The 18,341-nt window shown below is 39.6% G+C and overlaps 1 protein-coding gene across 1 annotated transcript in view; it reads right to left on the bottom strand.

Moving 5' to 3' along the window:
- Positions 1-297: 297 nt before the first annotated feature.
- Positions 298-18,341, bottom strand: part of LOC126297971 (contactin-like) — an 83,688-nt gene continuing 65,644 nt past the window's right edge. Inside the window, exons 7-9 of the mRNA XM_049989287.1 lie at positions 14,829-14,899; positions 14,662-14,730; positions 298-339 (exon numbers count right to left, since the gene is read on the bottom strand). Coding sequence (XP_049845244.1) covers positions 298-339; positions 14,662-14,730; positions 14,829-14,899 — 182 coding nt within the window. The remainder of the gene's footprint in view (positions 340-14,661; positions 14,731-14,828; positions 14,900-18,341) is intronic.

Genomic DNA, 18,341 nt, shown 5'->3' with positions numbered 1-18,341 from the left:
TCTGAATCGTTAGGAATGTATTCTGGATCCCTCTCGAAACTATTAGTATCTTTGGAAGTATATTCATCATCTTCTGCCATGTTCACTGTTGCCATAATCTCGGAGATGTTTTTACTTGCTGCCATTCTCTCAGTCACTTACCATTATGTTTCCGCAACAGACGGACAGTGGCGCTTACCATTAAGCTCCGCCCTGACATCTATTGAGTGAATTTGGAACTACTATTAAGTATACTGTATTGTGCATCCCACAGGTGGTGTCATTAGCCATCTACCGCAAAATACACGGCGATGGCGCTTACCATTGTGTTCCCCCGAGCAGCTCATTTGTCCACAGCAACTGGCACAGTAACGACAACACAAAATTAACACAGAATCATGGAACTATAACATGTTAAACAACAACCCACCAACAAATAAGCAACCCTTACTCTAGAAGACTCGTATAAAATGTAAGGGTCTGTAAAAAAAAGTAAATACTCTGTAGAAAGGAAAAAAAACTAATAGTAGACTTACTAAAACAAATATGTTATTTATTAATTACTTTCTTATTGGTAACGAGTAGAACCCTATTCTAATCAATCGTTTATAATGATGAACTTGGACATCATCTTACTGTAAATTTTGCAATGTTGTGACCAGCACTCATTTTTACAAATGAACTAAAATTATTACTACTCACTGTAGATTTGGGCACCATCATATTTCCATTGGATCATAGGTAGAATACCATTAATATCTAACTTGACAGGCATGCAGCCCATAGCATGCACTAACTATGGCTAATCTGGCACTGGTTATAGTCCATGTAAACAGAATAAAGACAGACTAGTATTACCTCTCTTGTCTTCCAAACATTCATGTTAATACCTTAGATAACGTATACCACTCACAGAATGTACCTGTCCACATATATTTATTTTTGACTTGTTTGCCATGAAGAGTCACTGCGCACAGTTCAGTTCTCTCTGACAATAATAAATTGTGTCTCTGTATGCTGCTGTTTCCACTGAAGAGAATATCGAGGCTCCTGCTTTCAAGCCTGGCAATGTGGCAAACCTTTTATTATATAACATTTTCATCTATTGCCTACTTACTGTTCTGACTTGTACTTGCACAGTGTTTGTATGTCAAGCCAATGACAAACTCAAATGAAAATGACAGAAACTGTAAACACTTATAGTTAGTGGGTTAAACAATGTCAGTATGCTTTTATTCAGGTGACTATAAGCAATGGTTGCTTTGTAATTTGTATTCTAATGTGTATGGCATATGTGGTTGTTTCAGTACTAACAAAAATCACTGAATAAGGAGGTGCAGTTAAGCACTGTACTTGCATTTAATAGTCACTGGACACAAACTTGTTTCAGATTTAGATTAGAGGATAAGAAGTCACCCTCATTCTGTCAATGGTCTTCTCAAAAGGGGGCAGACAGAGGTTCAAGGCACTTCTTGCCCTCAGAGTGGAAAACTGCCCCTAAAAGGCAGAATGGCTTTGTGCACTATGAGATGTAACATCTGAGGTCTTCAGTCCTCTAGACTTAGAACTACTTAAACCTAACTAACCTAAGGACATCACACACATCCATGCCCGAGGCAGGATTTGAACCTGCGACCGTAGCAGCAGCGCGGTTCCGGACTGAAGTGCCTAGAACCGCTCGGCCACAATGGCCGGCTAAAAGGCAGAAGAAACACGAATGGTCAACAGCATCAGGATGCAGAAGGCAATGGTAACCACTGCATTAAAGACACACACAATGTATCCACAGAACATGTGGCCTGTAATTGAAAAAGTGTCATGATGATCTCTCCATTGGCAAAAGATTCTGGAATAGTCCCCCATTGAGATCTCTAGGACTTTCCCAAGGTGGGTGTCTTACATGCCTCTATGATACATTTAGCATGCCACATGTGCAACCACATTGGAGAGGAAGCTATGGAGAGGCCAGACTATGGTTCTCAAAGAGTGGCAGCAGCCTTTTCAGTAGCTGGTGGCCACAGTTGGGGTGAGTGACTGATGTGGCTTTCTAATATTAGTCTACATGGCCTTGTTGTGCTGGTACTATGAATGGCTGAAGGTGAGGGAAAACTATAGCTGTTATTTTTCTTGAGAGTATCAGCTCTACTGTCTGGCAGGGTGTACTCAGGAGGATGTCAGGAAAAAAAAATGTCATTCTACAGGTCAGAGCATGAAATGTCAGATCCTTTAATTGGGTAGTTAGGTTATAGTACTTAAAGGAAAATGGGTAGGTTGAAGTTAAATATATTGTAAATGAGTGAAATGTAGTGGCATGTAGAGTAGGACTTCTGGTCAAGTGATTACAAGAGTATAAATAAAAAATGAAATAGGGGTAATCGAGAAGTAGGCCTAATAATGAATAAAAGAAAATAGGAATGTAAGTACGCTACTATGAACAACATAGTGAATGAATTATCATAGCCAAGACAGATATTAAGCCAACACCCTTCACAGTAGTACATGTTTATATGCCAACTAGTGCTGCAAGTGATGAAGAGATTAAAAGAAAGTTAGTTTCATGTTCCACAGATCATTTTGCATGCTAGATCATAATAATGTGGAACAAGTCATTTTACATTCACATTGTAAATTAATTTGTGCGTATTGTTACAGTCTGAACATTTATATGTATACATTGCAGTAATAGAAATTCTTCTGTGAAATAGGGAGAGTTGTCAATGAAAAACTTTCTCAATTTGTTTTTAGATGTTACTTTTCTGTCTGTCAGAAATTTTATATCAGTTGGGTAAGTGATCAAAAATTTTTGTTGCAGCATTGTGCTCCTCTTTTTCTGCTAAGGACAATCTTACTATGGAGTAATGAATGTCATTTTTCCTTCTGGTATTCCAATTATGTACATCATTGTTCCTTTTGCACAGTAGTGGATTATTTACAACAAACTTCATGAAGGAAATAAAACAAATTATTTGCATAATCAAGGGAGATGAAAATTTAATTGTGATGGGGGACTGCAATTTGACAGTAGGAAAAGAAAGAGAGTATCATCAGGAAAGCCACAGGGACATGTGATAGGATCAATATTATTCTCTACATATATAAAATATCTAATGGGCAGGGTGAGCAATAGTCTGCAGTTGTTTGCCGCTGTTCCTGTGATGACAGGAAGTTGTCGAAGTTGAGTAACCAGTTACTCAGCACATACTTCTTCAGAGTGCCAATTACAATCCATTTAAACTTTGGGGATGCTAACTATTCCTTATCTCCTTTTTCCAGCATAAAAATGCTCCCAGCCTTCTTGACACATTTATTAACTTCAGTAATCATAGTCACTATATGACATCATGATCACTATTCCTTGCTCATTTACTGATACTGTGGATAAGGACATGCTTGCTTGTAGCTACAAAGTTGAAAAGTATGCATGCAGATTGACGCAACTAAGGCTGGGTGGGATTTGAACCTAGGTCTCCCCCTCACTAGACAGATGCGCTAACCGCTACACCACTTTGCACAGTGGCTTTGCAGAACTGCATGGAATACCTTATCATGCCTCTGTCCTCCATCCAAAGTCCTAGTCACCCCATTGAGTCCACTCTGTATTCCCCTTAAACTTGAACTGGATTGCAGAGGTTCTCCAACTGTATTGGACAGCACCTCAACATCTAACGAAAAATTGGGGGATCTTGCCTGAAACCCACACAAAGGTGTTTTATCGATCCATTCGATGCTCAGGTGCTACTCCGATTCAATTGGAGAACCTCTGCAAAGCTGTTCGAGTTTAGGGAATACCAACTGGGCTGAGGCATAAATGGGGATTTTGATAGAGGAGGGAGGTATGCTAGGGTAGTGTATGTAGTTGTGCAAAGCCACTGTGTTGAGGTGGTGTAGTGGTTAGCCATCGGCTGCCCCTTGGGATGTGTAGGTTGTGCAGCCAATGTCTGAATAAAATTAGGAAATTATATTACTATTCTTAATAAGTATAAAGTACATTGTGTCTATGAATTTGCTTGACAATGATTCAACTTAACTGTCTACCACCAGCCAAGCCTATGGCAGTATGCAACACACTAAAAATGAACCAAAGCATTGGATGACTTCACTGCTGAATCCCTCACTGTGCGAATGTCATCGCGCATGCGTCAGCTCCATTCACTGGTAGGCCAGAATGCAGTTAGGATGCTGACTCAGCACGTTGCTGGCTGGCTGACTACTGTGGGGTTGTTTACATCTAGTGTTTCTTGTGTATGTGAAGGTTGCGGTAGTTTTGAAATGAGTAGTGAAAGCATTGTGCAAGAACTATTATATAGTCATTTTTCATTACTATCTTATACAGAGAAGAAACAAATAATTGACGATGGCAGACTGTGCCCTAACTTAACAGTATCAATGTGCATTAAGGCAAACTGTGGCTCTACTGCAAAGGGATTTGAGAGACATTTTTGTAAGGAGTTGTATGGGTTATCAGACTGGCTTTGTGGCTGTGCTGTGACAAATACATTTTATTGTTGAACCTATATGTTATTTGCTACAAAGAAATTTGTGTGGAATAAGTAAGGGTATTGTGATTTAATTCATCTTAATACTGCAATGAAGAAATATGGTGTGTCCGAAATTCACTTTTTAACATACGACAGATTTATTGTGATGCCTGCTAGAACTGTCATTCTTTTGAGTTCTTAATGAAGGGTAGAAGTACAACTGCACAGTTAGAAAATAAAGAAGGAGCAGGGAAATACTGAATAGATTAATTAATGCAGTGTGCTATTTAGTGAAACAGGAACTTTCCTTTTGAGGTCACAAGGAAAATTCAGAATGTGCAAACAAAGGAAATTACATGGAATTTCTTCTTGCAAATGCCGAATTTGATCCTCCATTGAAAGAACATTTAGTAATATCTACAGGTTTCTGCAGCACATCGGCAAACATTATAAATGATGTAATAAATGCAATATCTGATGTTTTGAGAGATGAACTCTTTAATTAAATTAAGAATATGGAGTTTGTGGCTATTATGCTTAGTGAAACATCATATATAGGTAATAAATCACAGTTATCAACTGTATTCTGTTACGTTTCTGTTTAACAGAAACAAAGCAGTGGAACGATTTGTTGGGATTCACAATGTGAGTGCTGACAGAACTACAACAGCTCTTTTTAATCGTGTCGATGAAATATTGGAACTGTATTACTGTGGGGATAAACTAATTGCCCAAACCTATGATGACACTGACATAATGTGTAGCCGCCTAAATACACCCCAAAGTAAAGTTCTGGAAAGGTATCCTAAGGCTCTGTCTACACATCTATGCTCACATAATTAACCTGGTACTTCAATGATCATTAGAATGTAACAAGAACCTCAAATTATTATTTTTTTTCTGAACTTAAATCACTGCGTACATTATTTTCTCATTCTTGTAAGAGGTTACATGAGCTATCAACATTCGTGTCTTATAAACTCTAATCATTGTCTAATACTTGATGGAATTTTACCTCTAGTTTTATCCAAACAGTTTGTGAGAACAGACAAGTATTGATAATGTGATTTGAATGTATTCATGAAAGTGGAAACTTTGACTGTGTTACTGCAATGAAGGAAATAACTTCCTGAAGGATTTCTGGAACATATTTCTAATAAAGCTTTTATCCAACTTGTTGATTCAGATGTTTTGTTTAGTATACTTGAACCCAAAAACATTGACATTGCAAAATGAAAGAGGGTATTTTGGAGCAGTGTGATCTTCTGTTCATGGTACTGTGGAAAATGAAGAGGTGCTTCAAATAAAAAGGAGAAAATTGAACATTAAAGCTCAGCAACATTGTTTCTGGTCAGTTTATTATGAAATTATTGATAACATCAGCAATTAGTTAAAAATTAGATATGCACTATTTAGAAAGTTAGAGTAATTCAATTTGATAAATCAAATAAAAATGGCTCATTTCAAAAAAGAGAGAATTTTCATAACAATTGCATAAAGTGAACAACATTTATGGCAGTGTTTTCAGTGTAAGTGAACTCCAGAATGAACTTCACGTATCTTGTGCTTCTGATAATGGGTTGGACAAAACACCAATTCAGATTGTAAATTACCTGTTGGAGATGATTTAATCAGCAGATTTATAGAAATATACAAATTGGCATTGCTGGCCTCAACAATTCCTTCCACTACATCATTTGTCGAGAGGTTATTCTCATTACTAAGGATACACAATTACTGCCACCTTGCTCAAATGAGGAGCTGCATGACTCACTTAAGTCTTATCTCCATCGAGAAAGAATTATTTACTGACCTGTGAGTGATTAAATACAGATTCTACGAGGCAGTAACCAAGAAATTTCTGCAGAAGGAAGGATGGATGGATGGATGGATGGATAGATGGATGGATGGATCAATCAATTGATTGATGGATTTCAATTTCAGATAACTTTATTTAGACTGCTTCCGTGCTTTTAGTTCCTTCATTTATTTTAGCCACTAAAATACAAACCTTGGAGAACTAGCACTCCTGGAAGAAAGGATGTTGTGGAGACATGGCTTAGCCACAGCCTGCGGGAGGTTTCCAGAATGAGATTTTCAGTCTGCAGCGGAGTGTGCACTGGTATGAAACTTCCTGGCAGATTAAAACTGTGTGCCAGACCAAGACTCGAACTCGGGACCTTTGCCTTTTGCAGGCAAGTGCTCTACCAACTGGGCTACCCAAGTACAACTCACAACCTGCCCTCACAGCTTGGATTCTACCAGTACCTCATATCCTACCTTCTAAACTTCACAGATGCTCTTCTACAAACCTTGCACAACTAGCACTCCTGGATGAAAGGATATTGCGGAGACATGATAGTGAGTGGTGCTTGGGTAGCTCAGGTGGTAGAGCACTTGCCTGCGAAAGGCAAAGTTACCCCGGGACTTGCATTCAGCGGGACAACAGTTCAAACCCGCATCTGGCCATTCAGGTTTAAGTTTTGTGATTTTCCTAAATCGCTTCAGGCAAATGTTGGGATGGTTCCTTTGAAAGGGCACAGCCAATTTCCTTCCTAGTGCGAGCTTGTGCTATATCTGTAATGACCTCATTGTTGGCGGGACATTAAACAATGATCTCCTCCTCCTCCCCAATCCAATCACATACTCTTTCCTAATTACCCTCACTGCTGACAGGATGTTAAACCCTGATCTTCCTTCATTCTGTGATGCAAAAAAGAAACGGCTGTATTGAATAAAATACTGAAGTGCTAGGATGAGATCCCCAGCACAGCAGTCAAGACACAAGAAGTACGGTGTGGTTAAGAGAAAAAGTATTCATCTGAGATTAAAGGAACTGTCGTGTCCTGACACAGTATACAGGGGAGACAGTGGGTTTAAGGTTAGTCTGCAGTTTCCGGGCAGTGGAGGAGCAAATGCAGAAAGACAAATTCCCAGTGAAGACAGGTTGATGACTTGGATCAGCAGCAAACACTGTCACAAGGCATCTGCGAGAGACATGGATTTTGGAACTTGACAGGATGCTTGCAGCAGGAGACTCATGGAATTCAGGGGTCTGACTAACACTATTTGTGATCAGGCTAACTATTACACTGGAGGCTAATTGTAAGCATTAGAAAAAGTAAACGAGGCAACTGGTTGCACAACAGAAGGCAGTGTCTGAAGCCATTGGGGGAGGTGTTAACAGAAGTAGTGAAGACTACTAGCATGTTAAGTACAAACTTGAGGGTAGCACTCCAAATGAGAAAAACAGATATGTCGGAGCTTGCCGAGGCTGGGCACGAGTCACACAGAGTAGGCACTCTGGCGATCTGACTGAGAACTTCCTCTGAATACAATACACATGTGGTTTTAAAGAATGGTAGGAATGCATCATTTCTCCCTTCCTATAGTCGATACACCAGTCCACCTGCAATCTGGTGAGTCGTTCTGCACCTCCAGGGCACCTCTGGCCAATCCCCTACCACTAATTGGTAGGTAGGGATGCTTCTGGATTTTACATTAACAAAGTCCAAGTTTGGTATAAAATGTGTTCAGCTGAAAGCTAAACGTCACTGCCACTCCAATTATGGCCAGCAACAACAGTATTTTACGCCACTTGGCCCTGCCCTCTGCCCATCTGTGGGTAGGGACTGCTGTAGTAGCACTCTAACCTGTGTAAACCCACTGATGCAGTTCTCAGGAGCAAGTATCAAGCTTGCTGCTTCTGCTAAGATGTGCCTTTTTGTGGCCACCTTCTACAGTGACACCTTATGACAGCAGCTAGGTGGCAGATGGAGTTCCCAGTTAATTCTCTGGAGTGAAACTTCTCCCCTGGGACAGCTGCATACAGTGTCTGTGATTTGTATGGCTCTAGTATTTCTATTTATTTCCGGCAATCTAAACACTACCATTTTTGCCTGTTCTCTGCATTGTCTCTGATTTCCTACCTTGGAGTGACCTTGATGGCTCTAAATAGCCTTAAGCATAACAACGTACAAGTCATTATGTCATCAATATATGACAGAATTAACAGTAAGATGTGCTTTAGAAGATCCACAGTTTTACTTGTCACACGCATCCTGTACTTAGATTATTAGTATTTGAGACAATGTGTTGCTGTACTGCTCCAGGTCCTAGTGAACATGAGTTTCCGTTGCATTCAGCTTACCTCTAATAAACTGCGAACACAATTTCTGACACTGTGAGAGTGTCTGTGACAAATGGTGATACAGTGCAATGTTGTACATGTGCTGTTGTGCATGAGAGAGAGCAATTGCTGTCATACAGTCTACTCTTCTCAAGTAATACCTGAGAGACCTCTGAACGTACCGCCTCCACCTGACATACGAACTGCCATTGCCATTGCTTTTGACAATGCCGTACACCCTCACATCTTAAGACAGTGTAGATAGGTTTTGGATTTAACTTTGTAGTTTTATGCACAGTCTCATGATTGCAAACTATATACCACCCTTTCTTTTACCCTTGCAAGGTAAAGAAAATTCTTCCACCATGAAGATTTACATCCGCATCTTGTGGTCTAGTGGCTAGCATTGCTGCCTCAGGGACTGGGTGTTGGTGTTGTCCTCATCCTTTCATCATCATCATCATCATCATCACCATCATCATTCGTGACAGTGGCTAGATTGGGTTGTGTAAAAACAATTGGGACTTTGTATGGGCACTGATGACCACCCCACAAACCAAACATCACAAAGATTCACATCACTCAGTAATACATAGAGATAGGAATCATTTCAGAATCTGTAAAAGCAATTACACGAATGTCTCAAGACAACATCAGTTTTAGCAATAAAGTTGATACACACACAAAGTGTAGAATAAAAGAGCCAGGTAAGATGAGAATGTAAGAAAAAATATGTAACATGTTTGTGGTGGCTATGAGGCTCAGTAACTGAGAAACAGGAAGCACTAATTGGAAAGGAAGAAAGGAGCATATCCAAGTGGGAATAATGAAAAGTACATTTGGAAGGTGAGGAGAGGAGCTCATGATACTGTTGGCTGTAATAAAATTTATGTTTCTGGGAATATATATTTCTATTAAGATTCAGATTTGTGACTGACTGGAGTAGTAAGTAGTGCTGTGCAATGCATGTCTAGTCACGTAAGTATGGCAAGTTTTATGGTGGTCATTATTACACAATAAGATATGCAGTGTTTGAAACCTACACAATGATTTTTGCATACAGTCTTCCCTCAGAAAAGGCAATCATAGAATGATGTGAGGAGCAAGTTTTACAACAGTATTTATTAAATGGCTAAGAGGCAGATGATGAAATATGTAATATGACCTGATGACACACAGTACATTAAAGATAGGTGTGTGACCAGCAGAACACCACCAAAAAATGTTGCACACACTATTTAATTTGTGCAGAAGCAGTAATGTCAGTGTTAGATCTTGTAAATTATTTTATTTGTTTTATATATGGTAGGAGTCTTGTGCAATTAAGACAAACTGGTTTGTCATTAACCAAAACAGCTATGATACTGGTCGTCTCTGAAAAGATTGAATTAGCCTCTTTTTCAATATTCTTGTGTCATAAGCAAACAATGAAATTTTTTAGCAGTTCTTTAATGTATTTTGAACTGGACTGATCTGAACCCAGAACCATACCTAAAGATAACCAAAATTTTAAGTTCAGAAAATATAATGTAACTGGATAGATTAAAAACCTACTCACCAAGTGGCTGCAAGAGAACACACACATAAAGATATTGAAATTTGCAAGCTTTTGAAGCCAGTGGCTCCTCCTTCAGGCAGAATGGCTGAAGCGGAAGGAAGAGAGGTGAAAGAAAAGGACTGGTGAGGTGTACGAAATGGGAAGAGTTTGGCAAATGAGATAATGCAGGACACGGCAGTAAACATTGATCAATATGGTTTGGCAAAAACAAATGCATGAAAACATGAAAGAACTGCACAGAAGCAAGGTAAGTGGAGGTGGGGAAGAAAATTGCCATCAAATTTGCAAATAAACCGGCAAATGACAATTGGGAGAAGGCCTTACAGGGCAAACTGTAAACGAAGTTACACACAAATTTGTTAATAACAATGGGCCCAGCTAAGTGCACAGAAGTAAGTACTAGAAAAGATGTAGGGGAAATATGTAGGTTAATATAGGTCATGCAGATAAATAAGCAAGCGAACTAGCACATAAGGTAGAAAACAAATGACAGTTTGAATAAGATAGATGACAGCAAACACAGATGAGTGGGTTACATGAGAAGGAATGATGGTCACACAGACAAATGCATTAATGAAAATAATCAATTTTTGGAAATATAATCAACTGGATAGACAAAAAACTCTATACACCAAGAGGCAGCATGAGAACACACATGAAGATGCTGAAACTTGCAAGCTTTCAGAGCCAGTGGCTTCTTATTCTTCTTCTTCTTCTTTTTCTTCTTCTGGCAGAAGAGGAAAATAGAGGGGTGGGTGGAGGAGGACTGATGTGGTGTAGCCAATGGGGAGGCTTCAGAAAAAATCACCCAGAACCCTGGATTGGGAGAGACTTATAAGACAGGATGAGAAGGAAAGACTGATGGTTGGGGACTGCGACAGATGAGATTTGAAGACATGAGGGCTCATAGGTGGAAGATAGGGTAATACACAAACAGAGATTACTGATAAAACATAATGCATGAATTGATAAGAGGGGAAAGCAAAGTGCATTTTATGAGGTAGAAGTGGAGGATAGGAAAATATAGACAGGTCCAGAAATAAAAGATATTGAAAACTAAAAGAGAGTGAAGAAAGTAGCAGTAACTGTCAAGAAGAGCCGAGACAAAATAAATTAATGTAAATTAAGGCCTAGTCAGTGGCAAGAACCAAGGGCATGAAAGCCAATTCCCACCTGCTCGTTCATGAAAAACTGATGTCTGGGGAAACAATCCAGATGGCACGTGTGGTGAAATAGGCACCAAGTCATGATGTCAATGTAGAGCATGTTCTGCAATAGGATATTGTGTGTTGCCATTATACACCCTCTAGTAGATCGCCATTCATTCTAGCTGATAACTTAGTGGTAGTCATGCCAATGTGAAAGGCTGAGCAATGTCTACATAGCAGCTGGCACACAATAAGTGTCATTCACAGGTGGCTGTCTTTTTGATAATATATCTTGTTTTTTTTTTTTCAGTTATAAAGCCTGGGGGTTCACAGTTGGTTGTAGGAGGGTGTATAGGGAAAGTGTTACAGCACAAATGGTAACAGTGTTAGGAGCCATACAGTAGGGCAATGGGTGCACAAGGAGCAAAAGGTTAGACAGGGATACTGCAGAGATTGGGAGGGTGATGAAAAGCTATTCTAGGTGTAGTGGGCAAAATGTCGGACAGAAAGGATCTCATTTCAGGGCATGATTTTAGGAAGTCATAGCTTTGTTGAAGTAGATGATTAATACACCCAAGACCTGGATAATATCATGTGATAAGAAATGTATTCTTAATTTCATTTTTGGAGGGATCAGAAGTAACAGGACTGGATATGATGGCCTGGGAAATCTGCTTTTGAACTAGGTTGGTGTGGTAATTACATCCAGTGAAGGCTGAGGTGAAAATGATGGTGTATTGCTGTAAAAAGTCTGCATCTGAACAAATATGTTTGCCTTGACTGTCAATGCTGTATGGGAGGTAACATATGACATGGAAAGGATGGCAACTGTCAACATGTAAGTAATGTCATTTTCCTAGTATGTTTAATGTGAATTGAAATGTGTAGCTGACCTTCAGTGAGGAAGAGGTCAACATTAGGGAAAGTGGCATGGGATTTGGAATAGTTAAATTTAATTGGGATAATTTATTTAGAGATTCCAAGAACTTTAATGGACCAGTCTCACCCTGAGTCCATATGACAAAGTTGTCATCAATGTATTTAAGTCACACTAGATGCTGACAGTCCCCTCTAAGTGAGCCATGAAACGGTTGGCATAGGAAGGAACCATCCTGGGTCCCATGTCCCTCACTGGTAAAGTAATTGTTGGTAAGTACAAAGTTGATTAAAGCAAGCAGGAAGTATTTCGTAGGGTTTGAATCAGGTGGGCACTGATTGAGGAAATGTTCAGCAGCAGACAGACCACGTATATGGAGGATGGTGATATGGACTATAGAGGGAGGTAGCATTAATTGTGACATGCAAGGTGTGGGATGACAGCGAGAAGGGCCCAGATTTCAGACGTTTATGTGTTTAGTTATACTTGTGTGCTGAAGCATGCTTATGTGAGCCAGTTTTTCTCTTACAAAAGAATAACTTTCTGTATGCAAGGGCAACACCAACAATACAACAGAATCTTAGTTTTTCAAGCAGAAGAGAAGAGGACAGAAAGTAAGAAAGGTATGGGTTTAATGTCCTGTGGGCTACTAGGTCACCAGAGATGATGTGCAAGCTTGCATTGAAGATGGAAGGAAGGATATTGGCCATATATTTTTCAAAGGAAACATCCCAACATTTGCCTTAAGGGGACAAAGTCGCAAGGGAACTCCCATAAGGAATCATTGATAAAACGAGCAAACGTCAGGTACACTTTCTGAAGTAACTAATGGAGATAAAGACCTGAAACTTTTACAGTGTACAGCTGTGTGGTGTCACAGCCAGACACCACACTTGCTGGTGGTAGCCTTTAAATCAGCCGCGGTCTGGTAGAATACGTCGGACATGCGTGTCGCCACTATCAGTGATTGCAGACCCAGCGCCGCCACACGGCAGGTCTAGAGAGACTTCCTAGCACTCGCCCCAGTTGTACAGCTGACTTTGCTAGCGATGGCTCACTGACTTCTATGCTCTCATTTGCCGAGACGATAGTTAGCATAGCCTTCAGCTACGTTAGTTGCTATGAACTAGCAAGGTGCCATTATCAGTTTCTATTGATATTGTCAATCATGTACCATCAAGAGCGACGTTCGTCATTAATGGACAAGACAAAAAATTAAAACTGCTCTAAACACCTTGCAGCTTGTAAATCTGTTCTTTTTATCACTACTGGTCTATTTTTTTATCTAATTAATCATCGTTGTATTAACAAGAGATACTGTAAGTCTGATGTCTGTAGCAGTCATAGTTTTTGAGAAAAGTGTACCAGAAGGTCAAAAAATGTAGTTTTGAGAAAACATGCAAGAAAGTAATGTACAATGCCATACAGACACACTTTTAAAACATTCCAGGGCTATGCTGTGGCTCAACTTCTTGATCTTTATCTTCTTTTCTTTGATCTTCTGGCTATCCTGCCCTCCATGGTAGCATTTCCTGCAGAAATATCAGCATAATGGATATGGTCCATGTCAATCTTTTTCAGTCCCCTTTCAGTATTGATACCATCCTTTGTTCCCTAGAGTCTTAATACATCAGTCTTCTTTGACATACCAGCATTGAAGCACATCACCGCATCATGAACACCAAATTTTAGTGTTTGTTTTCTAATGAAAACAGTTTTTGGTAGCCTTGTCCGAATGACAGAATTCAAACTTTCATTTGGGTTTTGAGTTCTTCCATGTAGACACTTTTTCAAGAGCTTTTGTTGGCTAACCCCTCTGAAAATGGGTTTCACAGCTAGCAGGATTATTTCTGGAATTGAATGTTTGTGCTTATAGCTGGAAGATGTAGCTCGGTTGTTGAATTTGCACCAGGTGTCAGGTCCCCGTGGGCAAAGGTTATGTTGTGGTTCCTCTTCTGTTGAAATGTTATGAAAGAATATAGCCCAGATGGCCCTCCTCATTGCTTCTACATTGTTGCAGTTACTTCTAATGGCCATACCATAATAAGTCTGGATCCTGTCTATTTCAGCCTTTGTCAGGCGCCCTTTACCACCTAACTTTTTTTCCTTTCATATCTTTAGAAGTCGTGATCCCATTCTTTTCTGTACATGTCCTATACATTCCAGTTTATTAATTTTGACTGCACAGACCTTTTGAAAATGTTAGCAACACCAGCCACTTCCATGCCTCTACTAGAACCATCATAGTCCTTTTTGCACACATGTTGTATAGTGGGACTTTTCCTACAGATGTCACAGAACTTAGTAATAATTTCAATATCCAGAACCTTCCCAGTATCAAAAGAAGTTGCTGACACAATGCCATTTAGGGATGTATGCCAACGTATCTGCCAACTGCCATCAAAACCAGCAGACATTTGCCTTGGGTCAGATTTTGTATCATTCAACTGAACTGCTTCTTTGGCTGCTTTCAACATTGTAGATTCACTTACCTCAGCTACAACTGCAGCAATAGTCTTGACACAATGCCATTTAGGGATGTATGCCCATGTATCTGCCAACTGCCATTAAAACCAGCAGACATTTGCCTTGGGTCAGATTTCGTATCATTCAACTGAACCGCTTCTTTGGCTGCTTTCAACATTGTAGATTCACTTACCTCAGCTACAACTGCACCAATAGTCTTGTTGTAAACATAAAACTTTTTTGGAGGTGGAGGAATGTTCATCACTGCACAAAGAACAGCACCTGCACTTCACCCTTTTCCAATAGATCTAAGTGCATACACTAATCTTATATTGTTTTCAAACAATCTGCTTCTTCTTATGTGGGATGACATTGTATTGGCAGTACAGCTACATTCTAAACATCTCAAAAATAAAATGCAAACAATTCATTTGGTTTTCACCACATCTTTGTGCAAAGTAATGTTTTCACCAGTTTTTACAATTTGTGTTTTTTTTGAAAAGTTCACTTAATAACCTCATGGAGATCAGAATGTTTGTGTCAGTAGCAACAGAAACACTGTTCACACCACATATTGCATTGTCACGCATTTGAGATGCACTTGGAAAACCGGCAGCACCTAGAAGCTTCTTGCCTGAAGCACTGACACTCGCACTTACTTCACTTTCAATATTATTTTCTGTCCTCTGTTCAAAACTAGCAGTGTTGCGTTTTTTTTTTACATATTTATTTCCACTAAACTTAGGCTTATATCCAAACTTCCTTATTCTATCCATTGTGTTATAACGTTTCACAAAATCATTACATTTGTATCACCAAACCGTAAACAACTAGGATGAAGAAACTGAGAAACGATAGTCAACAATGCAGACAGGCTGGCAAACATCTGAATAACAATTCTCTCTTGCAACCCAAATAAAGGGCATTTATATCTGTGGGACACAAATGACTGTGCTGACTACTGCACAAGACACAGCAAAAATGGACGTGGCGTTAGTTACCATGCTTCATGAACAAATTAATAACTATGAATCTAATAATCAGATTTGTATGAAACAAATGGCATTTTGTAGCCAAATAATTGGAACACAGATTAAGACCAAAAAGAAATTCTATTTTTTTTAGCCTGTTTGCGACTGTGTTCCCTTAAGCAGTTTAGGAAAATAATAAAAAAACTAAATCATAATGGCTGGATGGAGATTTGAAGCACCATCCTCCAAAATGGAAGCCCAGGGGTCTAATCCCTGCACCACCTTGCTCAATTCTCAATTTGATGGTTGACACAATCAAAGGGCATGGAGGATCAGAGATGATGCCAACAGACAACTTACTTATTTAGTTTTTTGCTCTGACAGTAGTCTATTATTAGTGGCTATTCATTTATTGCCAATTTTTCTAAGTGGATGTAATTATTGCATACTTACGATATTAGGAACCATTGATTACAAGGACAACTGAAAGAGCCCTACAAGTCGGCACAAACTTGTAATTCTCTATTAAAAATACTCTCATATCCAGACTCCTTACTTTCTGACAGCAACATAATGATTGTTCTAATTTCCTTTGTGGTCGTATGTTTGAAACAACAATTGCTGGTGTAAAGTATGGACTGGAGGAAAACATTACATGTGGAAAACTTGTACCCATTTCACATACATTATGTCCACAGTCTTCAATATTGGTGAAAATTTCACGCGACTTGATTTTTGTCACTTATTAGGTAACTATCATCATTTGCTTCTACTAATACTATCCACTGATGAAGCCACATTTACATGGAATGGAATCAACAACACAAATAATAAACATTGAAGTCCACACGAAACTCCACATCGTAGAGTGGGAACCAATTTCCAAGTCTGTTTTTTGATCAGTGTTTGGTGCAGCATGACTTAACATGTTGATAGACACAGTCATTTTAGAATAGCAAATGACAGGCAATAATTACTTGCAAGTTTTGGAAAGTTTGCTTGTTGAACACCTCGAGGATGCTGCTTTGGCCATGTGGACTATTATGTACTTCCAGCATGACTGAGCTCCTCAACATTATACTAGATGCGTGAGGGAATATCTCAAATGCACTTAACCTATCACTGGATTGGTTGTGGTAGGACAGTTAACTGGACAGGAACATCGCCAGACCTCACAGTACTAGATTATCGTCTATGGGGCTGGGTGAAGTCTGAAGTGTAAAAACAGAAGGTGAATATGCAAGATGAATTGCTTGCTCGCATCATAGATGCTGCTGTCCTCATTAGGAAATGTGCAGAGCCACTCAGGCAAGCAACACGACATATTCTTCCAACACTGCAAAAATGCAATGAAGTTCATGGTGGGATATTTGGGAGTTTTTGCAAATTCTACAATAGCTGCAATGTGTTAAAATATGTACTTTTCAACTGATACTTTGTAAATCGCATATTGTAATGTTTACTAACTGTTGTACATGTGTAAACATGACAATGTATTGAATAATGTACATTAAATTGTTCTGTCTAAGAAACCATTTGAAATAGGGCATGTGTCCATGTGATTTATTTATTTATTCCGCTTCAAATGATTTTTCGTGAGTACTGATCATTCCTACTGGGACACTGTACACATGATGGCAGCTGCGAATGCACAGACAGTTGCAGTAGTAGTTGTACACGATCCAGTCACAGTAATGTGACCAACACCTATGTTCAATGTCAAATATGTAATAATCATCTACAGATGGCATGTGGCAGCACTAACAGTGGAGAGCATTCAGTGCGTGTTAGGGGATGTGGAAAACAGTGCAGTTGTTGTCTTAATGGAGAAACAGAGTGCTTTATCTAATGTCCAAAAGGACATGACCATGGGCTTTCGGGCCAATGGTGGAACCATTTCTAAAATCTAAGTTTGTAAACTGTTCACATGTCATCATGGCAACTGACTGCCCAGATGAACCAAGGGGCAACCAACAGTGTTTCCTCAACTACTGTTCAGCAAATGTTGCTGCTTATGGTTCTTCGCAGCAGGCACCTGGTTCATGCACCCATGCCGACTGTTGTTCATTGGCAATAATTGCTGGAATTTGCACACAGCTGGATGTCCACTGAGTGGTGACAGGTGGCCTTTCCAGATGATTTGTATTTTATGCCCCAGTGGACAGATGGCCATTACCATGTGTGGCATCAAATGCCTGCAACCAAACACCCTGCAAGTGTTATAGTCTGGGAAATTGTTTTTGTGGCATTCTCTCGGTGATCTCGTCATTCTGGAAGGCACAATGGATTAATTTGTTTTTCCTCGGCATGAAGGCATCTACCAGCAGGACAATACAATGTGTCACATAGCTCACAGTGTACATGAGAGATCTGAAGAGCACCAGGATGAGTTTACCATATTCCGCTGGTCACCAAACTAACCAGATTTATACCCAATCAAGACTCTATAGTGCTACTCCAATCATGCTATTCACACCATGGACCCTCTATCGAGAACCGTAGCGCAATTGGCCATGGCATGGCTCCACATCCCTGTCAGTACCTTTCAGAATCTCATCGACACACTTCCTGCATGGCTTGCAGTGGTCCGTGCTGCAAAAGGTGGTTATTGCGGCTTTTGACAGGTGGTCACATTAATGTGACTGGCAAGTGTATTATGGCAGTAGAAACAGAAGTTTAGTTATGTACAGTAGCTGTTGTACTGAATTTTTGGTAGCAAGTATGTGGTTTATTGG

This window comes from Schistocerca gregaria, chromosome X (genome assembly GCF_023897955.1).
Source record: "Schistocerca gregaria isolate iqSchGreg1 chromosome X, iqSchGreg1.2, whole genome shotgun sequence".
NCBI lineage: Eukaryota > Metazoa > Arthropoda > Insecta > Orthoptera > Acrididae > Schistocerca > Schistocerca gregaria.
Note: the sequence above shows the minus strand (reverse complement) of the source record. Positions and strands in the feature narration are given on the sequence as shown.